This window comes from Carlito syrichta, unplaced genomic scaffold (assembly GCF_000164805.1).
Source record: "Carlito syrichta isolate Samal-C Ts95f unplaced genomic scaffold, Tarsius_syrichta-2.0.1 Scaffold297035, whole genome shotgun sequence".
Classification (NCBI taxonomy): Eukaryota; Metazoa; Chordata; class Mammalia; order Primates; family Tarsiidae; genus Carlito; species Carlito syrichta.
The window spans coordinates 85749-104138 of NW_007241131.1; the positions used below are offsets into that span (position 1 = coordinate 85749).

The following is an 18390-nucleotide window of genomic DNA, read 5'->3' on the forward strand; positions in this document are numbered from 1 at the left end:
ACCACACTGGCCCTGACCAAGAATGTGATGTTTATGTTTTAGTCCTTGATTGACAATAGCAAGCAACGTATTTTTTATTCCCTCATTTTTAACTCATGCCTCCACCTATATTTATAACCTACTGAACAAGAGTTCACTTTTCCTTTGGCATCATGTAAAATTGCATCCTAAATGGCATATGCTATGATAAGGTATTTCTGGATACGAATAGTAAAAATAAGATGTGAACTGTTCTAGAAACTATTTTAAATCTGACTGTGCATATATTAATCATTCAATACAATAAAAACAATTCAAGTTTGAAGAAGAGTATTATTATTATTCAGTTTATGTATATCTCTTTCCAAGCAGACATCAAAAATTACATCCTAGAAGATCTAACTAGAACCGACAGAAAAGGCCTCATCAAATCACCACAGGTAACACCAGTCCCGAATTACGTCCGTGTTACGCAGTCACTGTGATAAGACGTCATATTGCCCGCATAGGGAAAGATCCAGGTAACTACTTACTCCCACTCGCACAAGAAATAGAACACCAGCAGGAAATTTGCATAAATTAAACAAAATATAAATATATTAATATGTAGATCACCTTGCATTCCTTAAACCAAAGTAATTAAACACAAAAATGCACATAGTAATCTTTGCCTAATACATTTCTTAAAACTTTCCTTGAAAATAATCTGTGCTATCTAAAAGCTACGACCATTTCAGTGTCCTTATTAATAAGGTACTTATTTTTTTCTTGAGCTTATTTAGAACCACAACCTCTATATATTATCTTATTACATAGTAAAATGAAATTTCAGTTGTCTTCTTCCTGCTATGGATAATAGGTTACAGATTTAACTACTTGCTGTATTGTTCTTTTACTTCTTCATTGAAAGGAATAACTGCATTAAAGAAGTGTATTTCAAAATTGTGTCTTTTCTCCTTCAGTTTTCTTTTCAAAATCTTTCTGTTTTGCAGCTTTCAATCTATTTTGCCCTTTCTTCAGTGGCATGTTTATTTTCTCTATATTACTTTTAACTCTATTTCATACTTTTAATCTCAACTTCTCTATATACTTTAAATAACATATAAACTACTTTGCATTGCCACTTTTTTAGATACAGCAAAAATGTACAATCCATGATACTCTGATAGCTTATGATATTTACTGGAAGATGCTAACAGACGGAGTCAGACACATTTAGCGGTAATGTTACATTCAAAGTTCATAAAGTGGGGGTGGGGATGTCACTTTCTAAGAAATGCAGCAAATGGGGATTAAATTAAGCACTTTCTATGAAGAAATGAGGATAGATGGGTGAGAGAGAAAATGCAGAAATCCTACAATACATAAATTACAGATATTCTTTTTTTTTTTTTTTGAGTTGGAGTCTCACTCTGTCGCCCAGACTGGAGTGCAGTGGCCGCTCCCAGCCACCGCAGCCTCGCCTGCTGGGCTCTGGCGATCCTTCCCCCTCAGCCTTCCCAGTAGCCGGAATTACAGGCATGCGCTACCCTGCCCGGCTGATTTTTTTTATTATTATTATTGTAGAGATGAGGTCTCGCTGCGCAGGCGGGTCTCGAACCCGTGGGCTCAGGCAATCCACTCACCTCAGCCTCCCAAAGGCGCGGGATTACAGGCTGAGTCACCAAGGCCGGCTACAGATATTCTTAGCAGATTTAAAAAATACTTCTCATCATTAGTCCTTGATGACTGAGGAAACCCTGTAATTATATCTGTATAAGCAGACTCATTCAGGATGAATGAAATTAAACAATATGTAAATGATTGGGATGTCAACGTGTAATATCTCTTTTTCTTTTCCTTTTTCTTTTTCTTTTTCTTTTTTTCAGTAGGAGTCTCACTCTGTCACCCAGGATGACTGGAGTGCAGTGGCACACTCATGGCCACTGCAACCTCTGCCCCCTGGGCTCAGGTGATCCTTTTGCCTCAGCCTTCCAAGTAGCTGGAACTACAGGCACGCAGCACCATGCCTGGCTAATTTTTTTAGTTATTGTAGAGACGAAGTCTCACCAAGTTGCCCAGGCTGGTCTCTAACCCCTGGACTCAGACAATCCTCTCACCTCCACCTCTTAAAGTGCTGGAATTACAGGCATGAGCCACCGTGCCCAGCTAAAACTTCCTAACATGATTTACCCTGTGTTCTCTCATACAAGAAAGCTTTTTCATGATGATTTGGAGAATAACTTCACTATAAGGAAATAAAGAAGTCTGAAGAATAATAAAACACTAGCATTTATATTAAACATGCCTATTTTGAGCATAGCCAATTCTTAATTTCATTCATAGGAAATTGTTATCAACAATGCCAATTTGTTCAGAGGCTTATGATATATTTTTTTAAAGATATGTGCTCAGCATGAACATAAACATTTTAACTCATATGCTGTTGTGTCCGGAGTGTGAGAAAAACATTGCCAACACGCAGAGCTATATTATTTAATAGCCGGTGACCGAGAGGGGGCTTATGCCGCCAAAAACTCTCGGCCCCAAATGAAGAAGGGAAAGGGTTTATAAGGCAAAAACTGCTGAATAGGCAACAGAGCATGGGGTACAAACATAAGGTACGTTAAGATACACGCTTTAAAGCATAAACATAAAAATTATTAAAAGCAAAATGCGCAAACATATACAAATAAATGTGGAACTTGTGGTTAGGGAGTTTCCAGTATTAGGGGAAACCAAGGGTGTAAGCTCTTAGTTATGGAAACCAAGGGTGTAGGCCCTTAGTTACAAGAAAATTACAACCTCTGATTACTAGAAAGCTATGTAGGGAGTCATTTTTAGGTTAAAGCAGTTAAAACAGCTAATATGGAGAATCTGTTACAATGTGGGGTTATTTATAAGTTTTACAGGTTCTTCAATGCCAAGTCAAAGATTATATAATGTTTCTAAATTTTGTATAAAATGGGAGATATCTCTAGATATCTGGACATATTAGACAACTCTCTTTCAGATGAAAATGCCCCTATCAGAAAGTGGGTATTTGGTCTCATCAACAATGACTAGTTATTATCACCACAGGATTGCGCTTTTATTTTTATGTAACCATACTTGTTCTGGATTATTCTGTAACCAAATATGTACAGTTTTGATCTTCTTCAACTGTGTTCCTATTCTGCCTCAGATATTTTAGGTACTTTTTGCATTTTCCAACTATATTTTTAATTTAGATTCCCAATCTCACTACACACAACACTCCTCTCCCACCACCAACTTCAACAACTTCAGCAACAGCAAAATAAGCATAAACTCCTAAGATTTTTATTTGGATGACCTCAAAGATCAATGATTAAATCATGTAGAAGTAACACTTTAAAATACTCTTTCCAATCAAAAATTATGATGTAGCACTCCATTTCTTTACTTCATTAATTTTTCTTAGCAATGTTTCTTTTAGTGTGGAGAAAATTCTTAGAAATATTTTGTTTGATTTATTTGATATTTTCATGCTATCATCCGTGATATTTCAAAATTTTTTATTTCCAATTTGTTGTTAGTTTATAGAGTATTGATAATATATTGACCTTTGTTGGCAAAAACTTTGAAAAATTAACTTACTGATTTTTATAGTTTCTAAATTTTGTTGGGATGTTGTACACCTGTATGTCATCTAAAATAATATGTTTTTTTTCCCTTATAGATTTTAATTATTTTTCGTGCCTTACTTCATTTGAGTATTAACAGATAGCCTTGATAGACAAGGTCAAGATGGATAGAGATATCAATTATTGATATTATTAAATTTCTAACTTTGGGGAGAAGTGTTTAATATTTCAGAAATCAGTGAGATAGGACATTTGCTATATTTTTATTTGGATAATCTTTGTTGTATTAATGAAAGCTTCCTTCTGTATTTAAGCTTCTGAAAATTTTCATTGTGAATGTGCATTGTGTTTCACAAATTAATTTTCTGCCTATAGTACTGAGATAATAATATGACCCACCTTTTTTTGTTAATATGATAAGCATATTGATTGTGTTTGTTATAACAACATTGTGTTTCTGAAATAAATCCCAGCTGATCATGATATATTATCTTAAAATATTGATATATTCAATTTGCTAATGTTTTGTGAAAAGCTTTTTTGTCTATACTAATTAGAAACATAAATCTGTAAAATTTTTTCTTATAATGTTTACCTAGTTTGGATATCAGACACATGCTGATAAGGGAGGAAAAAGTGTTACTTTAGGAAAAAGTTTGAGTGAAAATATTATTCTCACTTTAATGTTTGGAAAAAGTTATCAGTGAGTCCATCTGGGTCTCAAGTTTTCAACTTTTAAATAATAAATATAGGAATATTTTGGTATTTTTTCTTCTTGATAATTTTGGAAACTATTTTTCAAGAAGTAATCTATTCCATTTAGGTTTGGTTATTTGTTTTCTTATGCCTCATTCATTACATAATCCTTGAATCATTCTTTTTCTGCTTGTATGTTACACAAATAGAGGATGGTTTATTATTTCATTCTCTTTATTGCCAAGTTTTGTCTTAAACATTCTCATGTTATTTTTAGTCATGACCCAAAAGACTTCAATAGTATGAATTATTGACTTACTACACATCACTTTAATTCGGATTTTTATATCTTACAGAATAAGGCAAAACTGACAATTTGCTCCTATTCCACCCATGTCTACTACTTTATCTACTCCACTTTATCAAACCATACTCCAGTCATACCAAACTATGGGGAGCATTCCCAATCACTCTATATGTGTTCACCCCTCTGTACCAAGCCTACGGGCTTGTTTTCTGCCTGCCTACCTGATGTCTTTAAAAGTAGCAATAAATTGTAATGTGTATATATGAGGTTTACAACCGACATGATATTATGGTGTGATACAGACAGATGGTAAAAAGATTGCTTGAGTGGAGCACATTAGCACTGTGGTTAACGCACACAGTTTCTTTTGTGCATGTGTCAGTGAGATAGGACATTTGCTATATTTTTATTTGGATAACATTTGTTGTATTAATGAAAGTTCCCTTCTGCATTTAAGCTTCTGAAAATTTTCATTATGAATGTGCATTGTTTTTCTAAAATCTACTTTAGCAAAAAATCTTTGAGACAATGCAATTTTATTGACTTTAGTCTTCATGTTGTACATCCTACATGTCTGCAATTTTGTATTCTTTGGCCTATATCTCCCCATTTCCTTCCTCCCTGCTCACAGTGACCAATTTCATTCTTTTATGTCTGTTCAGGGTCCCATCTCATTTTGATACATTCTTTGTACTCCTCATAGTACAAAGGGCATTAATTTGTTTCTCCATTCATTTTCCAAGGGAATAAACCATGTGATAAGTACTAAGCTAAGATTCCTGACCCAAAGATATCAAGATTCAGTCCCAGCCCTCAGTGTTCTTATAGATTATTAAACATGTATTTTAAATCATAATATTCTGTTTTCATTTTTTTCTCTTGAACTTGATGTTAAATGTAGTCACCGGGACATCTCCAAACCCTGTCTCAGAGTAGGTGCTTCATATGTGCTTTTGAATAAATAAATGAATATTTTTCTTAGTTTCTGCTGAGTAAAAAGTCTAAATTCTTAGTACCTCATTAGTAGTGCCACTCATAAAATATGTATTCACCTGTTATATGACCGCCCCTCTTCTGCCTGTTGGAGGTAATATGTTGGAGATCAAAAGATTTCTGCTTTTGTACAGCATACCTCCCAATGGGGAGATGTCAGCTATTAGATAAAAACTAATTTAGAATAGTAAGTAATGCATGGTAGAAGAAAGCAAATTTGGGAAATAGAGAGACCAAGAAGTGCTGGAAATGCTCGTTTAAGTTGTGTTAATTATGAGAAATCTCTCCAGGAAACTCGTATTTGAGCAGAGGTCTGACTATACCAATTCTTGAATGTTCCAACTGTTTGTGCTCAGGAATCCCACAAAAAACTGTCAAGACACTAACTCCTTTATGTGTTTCTTATACCCTAATTACTTGTAAGAAACAGTTTAAATACCTTAAAGTGCCACTAGAATGTTTTTTCTTCTGACGAATACCTACTTTATCTCTCAATATTCCATCTTATGAGATTCCTATTTAGATGGATGTATTAATTATTTTTTAAATAGGGTATTTCAAAATTTTCTTCTGTACAAATTCATTCACCTCAATTCCCTCAAATTCAATGTCTCCTCAGCTTCATACTTTTAAAAACAATTTTATTGATCTACTATCCTTCAAGTTTGTGCTGAAATCTCACTTTTTCTAGTTGAAGTTTCCAACCTGTGCTAAATTCCTATACTAAGTTGTCACAAGTTAAAACTCTTCTAGGATATATTTGTTCAGATCATTCATTTTAACAAATACAACAGCCATTTTATAATTTTTTCCCTATATCATTCTAATTGTAGTATATTTCTACTTTTTTTAGCCAAGGGTCATACTATACACATTTCCAATTTCCCTACCCAGTGGCACATAAAGTAGAAATCAATAAACATATCAAAAACTGATACCAATCTACATGACTGCTTTGCCAAATAAAATGTCATTTAGCTGGGGGATAAACACCAGGTGCACTAAAGAAAAAATTAACATAAGTTCCATGTTAAGTATCTACTATCTACCTTGCATATACATGGTATCAAAAAACATATTTGTAAGACAGCAATTTTCTGCTTAATATTTATACATTTAGATATAGAATTAAATTTTATGTTTTGATTATTTAAAATATCTCACTTTTACTCTTCATCCAATTTTAAATATAGCTGATGGTACTCTATTTCTCATATTAAACAAAGGATGCTAGTTTAAATTTACATTTGATAATGGCAAGATATGCTATAATTTTTGTGTTAATATAGGTATATTGATAAATTAATAACCACTGTTAAGAACTGTGGGTATTATACTTTCAACATACACTTTTTATTTGTCTAGAGTTTTTTGCTTTCTTTTTGTATGGCTGTTTACAAAAGAACTGTCAAACCACATGAGATGATGTAGACCCTGAATTTCTACCTATTAAAACAAGATGACTTGGAAGAATTTGCAATAAAAACTGCTGGTTCTGTGGACAAAACCATAAAATTTTAAAACCTATTCTCACAAGTGCAATGAAGAAACTTCTAGTATGCCATAATTGGTGACTCACAAGTTTTGTTTTATAACTTTAGGAAATCACCTATTCATCTGAAAACTTTATTTACAGTTAACTATCATTCTGAACACTGAACTGCTGTACACATAAAATATATTTCCCTTTGAATAACGGGTGTTTTAATGTATGTATAGTTTTAAATTTTTATATTCGTACTGTTACAAGGGGCTGATTCTAAAAAGCTCAGCTTTTAAAATACCTACAAAATTTCTTGAAAAGAAGCTCTGGGTATGTGTATGCCTTCACTTAGAGTATATAAACTAAAAATATATTAAAGAAAGAAAAACTTACCTTGCACTATAATTTTTTCATTAAATAGAATTTATGGAATGCCTTATACATCAAACTAATACGAGAGACTATACAAGGTAAAAACACAGTCTATAGCTAATTTTGTCATTTATGGAAGAAAGCTTTAGTTCTTCTAAACATTTCCCCAGGAAAGATGACTAATTATTAATTGTGAAAATGTTGGCAAAAATACTAATCTCTCTTTTTGTTTACTTTTGCATAACTTAGGTAGAACAATGTTTATTTCAAACATTATTTCATAGTATAACTGAGTTGAGTCAAAACTGTTGTAAAATAATTTACCACAATGCTTTGTAAATAGTAGATGCTCAATAACCAGCTTTTGTACGAATAGAATTTCTCACTGATTCATTTGTTTTCCATCTTGGTTGAAAAGTAGTAAATGGTATTTTCTCCTACAGAGTCGGACAGGGAAACAAGCAAGATACGAGAAGGGACCCCAAAATATTTTATTTTTTTTTAAATTGTGTATTTATTCTTCTATGTTTAAACTTTAGTCACCTTCAAGGTACTCTCCTTTTGATGCAATACACCTATCGAGACACTTTCTCCAGTGCTCAAAACAGCTTTTGAGCACATCAATTTTGATGCCTTTTAGCACTTCTGCCATTTTTTGTTTCACCTCTTCCACATTAGCAAAATGTTTCCTTTTGAGGACTTGTTTCATTTGTGAGAAACAAAAAAGAAGTAGCTTGGTGGGAGATAGGGCAAATGGTAGTAGGGGGGCATGGGATCATGCAATTTTTTTGTTCAAAACTGTTAAACACTCAGTATGGTATGGGCAGATGTGCTCATAAATCACCCATCATGCAATGGGCAAATACCTTGAAAAAAATCTCCAAAAAAGTATTCACTGAAGCTGAACACAGCTTCTCACAACGTCAGCTGATACACTGATGCTGATGGGCTCCTAGAACACTTACTTAAGGAGGTGGTCCTGTACTACAAGGAGCTATTCTCAAAAAAATATGAGCCGGGCGTGGTAGAGCGCGCCTGTAGTTCCAGCTACTTGGAAGGCTGAGGCAGAAGGATCACCGGAGCCCAGCAGGTCGAGGCTGCAGTGACCAGAGCGGCCACTGCACTCCAGTCTGGGTGACAGAGTGGGACTCCAACTCAAATAATAATAATAATAATAATAATAATAATAATAATAATAATTGTTTTTTTGAGAAGTCCCCTTCATACCATTGTTGTTGTTGGCCAAAAGTGAAATGCTTAAAAATTATCACTTTATCTTGCTCAAATTGGAAAGATTTCAGTATGCTTCTTAAGCATATAGTTTTGTATCAGTCCCGAAGTGTTTGATCTTGGTTGTCAGTTTTACTAAAGTTAATGTCATTAGGGCCCTAATCAGAAGCTAAAAAAAAGATACTTTGTCTTTCTGGGTGTTTTTCTGAGAAATCACTGATAAAACAATTTTTCTAATAAAAGAATGAATTCTAGCTATTAAAAACAAATAACATGCTTACAAATCAAAAGTTAATAAGGTTAAACATAAAGATCTCTAAAGATTCTTCAAAGCATTTTGTAACTGGTCATATTGTAGCAAGGAAAAAGAACTTTGTGATGAAAAGCACTAGAAAGATTCTTTCTGAACATGGTAAGTTATAAAAACTTTTTTTTTTTTTTTTTTTTTTTTTTTTTTAGAGAAGGATCTCACTTTGTTGTCCAGGCTGGAATGAAATGGCGTGATCATAGCTCACTGTAATCTAGAATACCTGGGCTCAAGGGATACTCCTGTCTAAGCCTCCAGAATAGCTGGGACTCTAAGCACACACCACCATGCCTAGCTAATTTTAAACAATTAATTAAATTATATATATATATATTTTTTTTTTTTTTTTTTTTTAAAGATAGGACTTTGCTATGTTGCCCAGGCTGCTGGTCTCGAATTCCTGGGCTCAAGCAACCTTCCTACCTCAGCCTCTTAAAGTTGTGGGATTACAGCATGAGCCACCACCTCCAGTCATAAATACATATTCTTACAAACATACACACAGTTACAAATAGATACCAAGAATTCAGCCTGAATTGGTAATACTTAGTAACAGTTGTATTAAAGTCAATACCAGAGTGAATGTTGTTAATAATGTTATCTATTGTTAACTAAATAACTAGACAAGAAAGCATATGAGATATTCATGAAGAAAAGAAGTAGTAAGTATAATTTTTTTTAAATGTAAGTATTATTTACCTGGAAAGCACTAGAAGTTTTAAGAATTATTAGGAAAAAAATGAGTTCAATAAGGTAACCAAATAACAAATAATTATAAAAATTATCATCATATAATTATAATAATTATAAAACTTTAGTGCCATTTAGAAGGATGTGATGGTGGAAGAAAGGATACTACATATAATACAATGAAAACAAAACATACCTAGAATAATCTACCCCAAAATGCAAGGGATCAAAATAAAGAAAATTATATAAAACTTCACTGATGCCTAAGGAAAGAACACATGAAAAATAGTTTATATATGTATTAAAATATCAATGACATGAAATGAAACAACAAATCCAATGAAATCTCAAAAACGAAACTCAGTTCACATAGAAATATAAACATGTTATATTAGTCTATAAAAGAATACGGTAAGCAAGAAATCACTTTGTCATATATTAAAATGTGTTCCTGTTACAATATTTGCAATGTCAGGATTGGAATAACAGAAGAATATAATGGAAATTTCTAAATATGCACACATAAATGTACACTAATTTTGTATGTCGGGTTTTAAAGCAGAAAATGGAAAGCAAATTGCTCAATAAATGGTGTTTGTAAGTGCCTAATTATTTGTTCTAAAAAAAAAAAAAAGGTATTTCACACCAAAAAAAAATTCAGGTGGTTCAAAATTTCAAGGGGGAAACAAAATTAAAATGTTAGAAAAACTCTAAATTTGTGAATGGACATTAAAAATAATAATGAACCAGAGAAAGACTTCTTTCTAAATATATAATATATAAAATGAGAAACTGTGAAAGGGAAAGTAAAATCTGGGTGGGAAAAATTTTATTTCACTATAATGAAATCAGCAGAAAATAGCTGCAAGAAATGTAATTAACAAAGTTTTATAAATGGAATACATAAAACATTCTTCAAATTGTTTTTCGAAATTTTTGAACAATACTTACAACGTCAGAAATGCAAATAATAAAGATATAAGGAATTATTAATCTCATTGTAATCAGGAAAAGTCTGATAAAAGTATAAGGAATGTATATTTTACTGATGAATTTGGAAATATTATCTATGTCTCGGATGATGTATGAAAATCATTTTACTCATTTTGAAGATACTCCTGCAATTCCATTTCTAGGTATTTATGTTTCCCTTTCCAAAGATATATAACTGGAACATAGAAACAAAGATGTTCATTTCGACATTGTTTATAATGTGAAAATTAAAAATAACTTAAAATATATTTTCAATAGAATGGTGTAAATTGGAATACAATCAAATAATATTAAGTATTGGAAGTGAATTAAAGTGTATACAATTATTTTTTTAAAAATCAAATTATAAAACAATATGCATATGAAAATCTGCAAACAAATGGTAATAAATATGCACTAAAAATACTGGCAGCGGTTCTCTCTGCAATGTGAGATTACACCTTCTACTTCTGTGCTGTTTGCTTTTTTACAATGAGTACATTTTATTTTCCAAAATAAAAAATTAAAATAACATAATAAAACCTCAGTATGAGCGTCTTCTTCAGGAAATAGCAGTCGATAATGAAAGAAACAAGGACATTCAAGTCTTCATCTCTGTTCTAGAAGATGAAACGGTTTCATACAGATGATCAGCTTCTTTTGTTTTCTCCCACTAGGGAAAGGTGAACATGGGAAACCTTACCCCCTTACTGAAGAGGAACATGACGACTCAGCTTACAGGGAAAATGGTTTCAATATTTTCGTCAGCAACAATATTGCTCTAGAGAGATCTCTGCCAGATATCCGTCATGCTAAGTGAGTATTAGTACATCAGGTGTGCAGGGTGGATTGTTTGTTTAATTGTTTTGCTTTACTATATTTAATATATGCTACTCTGAGATATGTAGCCAAAATTTTTGCCCTCATAATTCTGATTAAATATTTTGTTTCATATTCTTAATACTCTTAGTATGCATAATCTAAATTGAAGTAATCTTTAAATTTCCAAAAGACTACCAAATCTCTAGAAATTCAATACACATATTTGTTGATGATATTATCTTATTAAAAATGAAATATTTTAAGATAATATTTATACTTTTAGTGTTTGAGTGGGTAAGTCGTGAAGCAAGTAATTTTCTCAGGTTAACAGTGCCATCATAAATGTTGACATGCATATGTCTTCCATGAACTTCATTCTAACTCAGCTGTGTTCAGTGACATTGCTGTCACATCTTCCATGAAGAATGCCCAAAAATAATGCACCCATAATCCAAAGGCAATGATTGTGCCTTGTCAATGGGCAGTGAGTTCAGTTTATATTGAGCCATAACTAAATATTATAGTGGAAAGGGAGACACGAATAGTACTACATAGTTACCTGAAATCTATCTTCTCCCTATCCACTTAATCTATCTCTGAAAAAAAAATTATTGTTCTCTTTGTCCTAATCTGTTATGGTTTTCCTGATTGTATAAACAACACTAGAAAGGGTGGCATGGAATGTGGCCAGAACCTATAATGTGATATTGGCTTGCAAATTTGATAGATCTTTCCAATTGTGTTAAAATACAGTTATCCTTCCATCCACCACAATCTCTCAATCTCCCTTTGAAACACCAGTGGAAGAGAAAAAAAACCAAGAGAAAAAAAAAAAAAATCAGAGCAGCTAATGAAAATAAGGATTAGAAATCTAAGTGCAACCAGTCAAGTAAATAAAACTCTTAACTTTGTGCCAAGATAAATGACTCTTAAAAAATCAGTCACTTATGGTTCAGAGGACTATTTTCTGTTGCCAATATTTTGTCTTTATGAATTTTTTTTAATATAAAAGAAGTACTCTTTTCTTTCTCAGATTTTATGTGAATTTGCATTTCCCAATATAGTTAAGCAGAAGATTAAGTGAAAAATGAATCGATTTTTTTCTAAACTGAATATTTTATATATTGGTCCAGGCCTTTTAGTCAGCCAAATTATTCCCAAGTTACCTGAAATTATCTACCGTAATTCCCATTGACCGAGACTATTTCTGGTTATGAGAAATTTTAATACCTAATTGCACACCATCAAAGATGCATTAGATTGCATTGTTGGCATAATAAATATGCTCAGAGAATAATTTTCATCTCTCCACCTCCTCTCCAACTCATACTTGCAATATTTTAATGTGTATTCAAGTGGAAGGAATTGCAGGTAGAAATAGTGCAGAAAATCACTGAAGTCAAAGAAGGTAGTTATTCCTATGCTTTTCAGAGTGTATTTTTAGTGTAACTATCACCTTTAAAAATACATATTTGTGAATAATAATGAGAAAAAATAGCAAGATGGAAAGAAAAATATTTTGAAATTGTTATTAGAGTTACTGCATTTACAGTATGAAGAAAACATTATTCTAAATGTTAGGGAAGAAAACTGTGGCTAAAATATAACCTGTGGTCATATTCTAGTTACTAAAGCTGGTATCTAATAGGAAAAGTAGTCATGGAGTAAATTGATAACAAAAAGGGAAAAAAGCAAAAGAAAAATAGAAGCAAATGAAAACACACACACACACACACACCCTTAACAGATGGTTTGAGATTGGTAACAGGAAAGCGTTAAGTATGAAACTTCCAGGAATAACGGTTTACCTTGATGACTCCAGCAATACTGGAAGTCTGAGGTTGTCTCTGATTTTGTCGAAGTCCGACCTACCGGAAACCCAGAAAGTCCTATAGGGATCACTGTCTAAAGTTCTACGATTTCGCCTGTGCTTCCCGAAATGCGAATGCGTTTAACCACAAGAATATGCAGGTTGCCGGGTTTGGTGGCTCAAGTTTGTAATCCCAGAACTTTGGGAGGACGAGGTGAGAGATTGCCTGAGCTCAGGGGTTCGAGACCAGCCTGGGCAATTTGGTGAGACCTCGTCTCTACAATAAATCAAAAAATTAGCCAGTGGTGGTAGCACGCGCCTGGAGTTCCAGCTACTTAGAAGCAGGTTGAGACTGCGGTGGCCGCAAGCATGCCACTGCCCCCCAGCCTGGGTGACAGAGTGAGATTCCAACTCAGATAAAAAACAGTAGCATGCAGCTCTTTGTAAGTGATCCCTAAAACTGTAGAATCAACTTGCCATATTGTCAATGTAACTAGGCTGCAAGTAATGGACCATAACTTATTTATATTGACACAAGCACAGAAGAGAAGGTAGGATGGGTGTGGCTTTTCAAATAAACTGCAATATTTCTAAGACACTTTGCATTTTCAATCAGCCAGTTGAAACTACAGGCTTAGAGTGCTGGAAGGGAATAGTTTATTTTTCTTTGCTTAACTTGATCTTTTTTCCAAAGCAGTGCATTTCCTTAGTAGTGCATTTGCTGTTGTGCTGTGTTACAGGTCGTTCTCTGTGAATTCAAGTGCTCTGTGCCCTTTCCTGTTCTCACATTCAGTAAACAAGTCTGTGCTTCCGAAATGCAAATCCAGACGTTTTTAATATATTTAGTGCACATCTTTTTCGCTGTCAAGAATGTTTGGGACAAGTTATTCCTGAAATCCCAATTCATGGGCATTAAAGAAAAAATTCCCTGCTTCTTTCCTCTTCTCTAGTCTGAAAATGAACAGTGTTCCACTGACTTTATTGTTTCAAAGTTAGTAATTGATTTTATAGTAGGAGCCGTAGATAAAAGAAAGCTCATTGGCATGTGTGCATTATTTGATCAGTCTTACTTTTTTATTAATAATACATTTCAAGATTTTCGCTTATGTTTTTAAATTTCTTATGTTTTCTTTTCAAATGCTTTTAGCATCTCTTCGTCTTGCAAATTGTTTTAGCTTTTCTCACCATCTATGCTTTGGCATTGTATTGCCAATTTTTTCATCTCTTCCTCCATACTCCTAGCCCTAGGGTGATTTTGTTTTATGGTTTTTTAGGATATACTCTGTATTTTAAATGCTCACTCCCTTTTTCTATTAGTGTCAAGTCATGTCTTTATCCATAGTACCTGGGCTCAGCCTGAAGTCTGTCTTTAGAGCATCTTATCTTTATATTTTATTTAATATAATGTTGATAAGGATGTTACTATAAACACGTCTGTATGACAGATGTCCAGTAAGGATATCTTGCTGGCCTTTATTTTGCCACACTTCAGTTTTTTTCTCCTCCTGTATATTAATTGTGCATTGTCTCTGCATCGTCACCTTCCTGGGATGCCACATGTATGCTTTGTATACAGTGGAACACCTTGACTTTTAGTCCAAGAAAGGACATCTCTTTGAAATACAAAATATAGCCAGGCTCGGTGGCTCAGCCTGTAATCCTGAGCCTTTGGGAGGCTGAGGTGAGTGGATTGCCTGAGCCCATGGGTTCAAGACCCACCTAGGCAGCAAGATCTCATCTCTACAATAAATCAAAACATCAGCCAGGCGTGGTAGCACATGCCTGTAATTCCAGCTACTCTTGGAAGGTTGAGGCGGAAGTATCGCCAGAGCCCAGCAGGTCGAGGCCACCGCACTCCAGTCTGGACGACAGAGTGAGACTCCAAATCAAAAAAAAAAAAAAAAAAAAGAAATACAAAATACATATGGAATAGGTAAATAGAAAACTATGAAAGAATGGCCTATAAAGAAAGGAAGTACTGATACATTTATGCATGAATATAGAGTTACTAAGACAAAATCGAATAATATTTAAGCAAATATTACTCCCTGGATATGAAAAAAATATCAAAAGTTACCACAAATATTCTGCAAAACATAGTATAGTTAATGTGTGTAAGAAGAGGTCACATCTAGGAAAAAAGGAAAAACATGAGATTAGGAGACATGAATCATTAACATAAGAGAGTTGAGTTCATCTTCACGGAATATTCCAGTAAATGCAATCTTGATATGAGCTTTATATATTTGCTATTATGAGAGTATACATGTTTATACAAATAAATATTCATGAGGATACATATTACTTGAGATGCACTTCTAAGATAGCCTAGTAGCTGGAATATTTAAAAGTAAAATAGTCTCATTTTATACTGTGGCTTTTCTTTTTTATTTTTCAGTTTTTGTATATCACTGATATTGCCAGGATGGGAATAGTCTTAACTTCATGACTTGATGATAAACAGAGTACTGAGTGTGGTGAAAAAAGCCTATGATATCTCATCTCTTGAGAAAACATAAAAGAATTGTTACAACCTCTTGAATTATATGACTGCTTTCAGTAGTGTTGCAGTAATATCAGACTAATACATTGCAGCCCTGTTCCCTTAGTTTCAGAATCATTTGATTGTCCCAGAAATGTTTTGCTACTAAAATGCGACCTTTATTATGAATGTGGCTCTGTTGGTGACCATGGATTAGCTGTGGGCCAGGGATGGTATCTGATGCTGGACTCCAGAATGAGGCACATTCAGCCTGCAAGCCACAGACATTGCTGGAAGGCATGAGCACAGTTGTGAAACTTTAGGCATGGTGGACAGAGTGAGATGAGCAGGTTTCAAAACAGGAAAATAGAGAGGGAGCACCATAGGCCAAACTCATTCATCATATCCTTTTCCTTCTCCTGGAAAGTATATCTGAGAAGGTGGAGAGGCCAGAAGAGTCCCTTGGATGACCATCCTGCCACATAGGAATATCTGGGGAGGAAAGGAGTCTCCCCTTTTATAAATACAAAGAAAAAAGGCAATTTCTCAACATGTGTAGGCTTTTGAGTACATTTTTGAATTTTCAGAGCCTTATGTTCGAAATACTCCTGCCTTCCAGGAAGTATGTTGAATGAAAATTCCCAAAATGTTGACTTGGTTTGCCTTGTGATACTAAACGAGTCTATTTGTCATTTTGAAATGTTACATCCTTACCCCGTCACTAAATGGGGATGCAACTTTCTCCATGCCTCTTGCCATGTATTAAGATTATTAAAATTGAAACCAGATTTACAAAATCAGTTACAATGTGAACTACTCAGTTATGTATTTTTCTTCTGAGGATGATCCTTCTGATCCCCTTACTTCTTTTTTAGTTACATCGCAGAGATGCAAAATAGAAGACCAAGTGCACTCTAATTCTAAAATCTCAACTGTAAATGCATAATGAAATTTTGTGAGTCAATTTTGAGATTATTAGAAAAAATGAGTGTGTGATCAATTTCTTTCAACTAAGAGTTAGTAAATAGGTTTAGTATATGCATTTTAATTTTATGTAAAATTAGAAAAGCTGCGATTTGTTTTGACTCTTGTCTAATAAATTCTAGATATTATTCACAAAGATGTTTGTCTTTAGTCACCCAAATACGTGCGAGAATTTTTGTTTGTTTGTTTCTCAATTTCAGAAACTACCTAAAAAATTAAATGGCGCCGGTTAATTTCCTTTTCTATTTTTGTTATGATATCCTTGTGAAGTTTATCAAATACCATCATTCAACAAGTTTACAAGTGAATTCAGAAGCAAAATAAACTAAAATGGCTGTTGGTGCTTTACATTCAGAGCTGTCACAGAGACATAGATGGGAACTGCATTCTTTGAATCAAATGCCATTCCAGCCTAGGGTATATGTAAATAAGACTAACAAAAACAAAGCAATTTCATTGTACATAATGCATTGAAAGAAGGAATGGTTAGAAACAGGTAGAAACACTCTTCAAAAAGAATCTTCAAAATCGGTGGCTCAGCCTGTAATCCCAGCAATTTGGGAGGCTGAGGTGAGTGGATTGCCTGAGTCCGTGGGTTCGAGACCAGCCCAGGCAATTTCTACAATAAATCAAAAATTAGCCAGGAGTGGTAGCGCTCACCTGTGTTTTCCACTACTTGGAAGGCTGTGGTGGAAGAATCTCAGGAGCCCAGCAGGTTGATGCTGGGGTGGCTGTGAGTGTCCACTGCACTACAGCCTGGGTGACAGAGTGAGACTCCAACTCAAAAAAAAAAAAAAAGAAGATTGACTTTATGCACAATAGTACAGTCATTAGTATATAAGTTTGTTGCTAAGGGTTATTACAAAAAGCCACAATGAAATAATAACAACATAAGATTTGCATAACACTTCATTATTTGTCTAAAGCCTGAAAGATATGGGAGCAATTCTATCACTGTAACCAAAAGAACTGTTTCTGTTGAAATGAAAATCTTCATAGGAGTTATAACAGTTTAAGGGCTGTCAAACATTTAGCCATTGGAATGTCTAATACATCATAAAGACCATTCTTTGAGAGGTGGAATAAAGCCAAGAGTAAAGGCACTGGGGTCGAAAAGAGTGACGATGTGAAAATTATACACATACAAAATAGAAAATCTTCTTAAGATAAACTACAGCTGCTTCAAAATCAAGTCTATTGAATTTCAAAGCATATCCTTTGTAACCTTATAATATGATAAAAATCAAATCAAGAAAACTATAAGTTAGCATAAGTTTGAGAAATAGAATCACAGATTTAATTCTTTAGAGAAAAGAAAATGGAAATTTGATGCAATGATGTATAATGCTCTGTAAGGTTAATCTCGTAACAGTTATTCTAAAGTTCCTTCTTCTTCATTTTACTCCCAGAAGTTCACTGAAATAAGAGGTAGTGATTAAAACTTTAGTTTTTGTATAATAAGGAATGTGAGTCTGTGAGAAAATTCAGCCATTTTGAAGAGAATTTTGAAGCTTCTCTTTTGAACCAGTGAGCTATTTAATCTTAAACTATTGTTAATCATTAGAGGTTAGATTGTGTAGCAAATAGGGTCATTAATAAAAGTGTTTGAGCCGGGCTCGGTGGCTCAGCCTGTAATCCCGCGCCTTTGGGAGCTGAGGTAAGTGGATTGCCTGACCCCG

The 18390-nt window shown here is 33.8% G+C and overlaps 1 protein-coding gene across 1 annotated transcript in view; it reads left to right on the forward strand.

Moving 5' to 3' along the window:
- LOC103256854 (polypeptide N-acetylgalactosaminyltransferase-like 6) overlaps positions 1–18390 on the forward strand; it is a gene marked incomplete at its 3' end in the record, with an annotated part of 116020 nt that overhangs the window by 63240 nt on the left and 34390 nt on the right. Inside the window, exon 2 of the mRNA XM_008054614.2 lies at positions 11291–11429. Within this exon, the coding sequence (XP_008052805.2) occupies positions 11291–11429 (139 nt within the window). The remainder of the gene's footprint in view (positions 1–11290; positions 11430–18390) is intronic.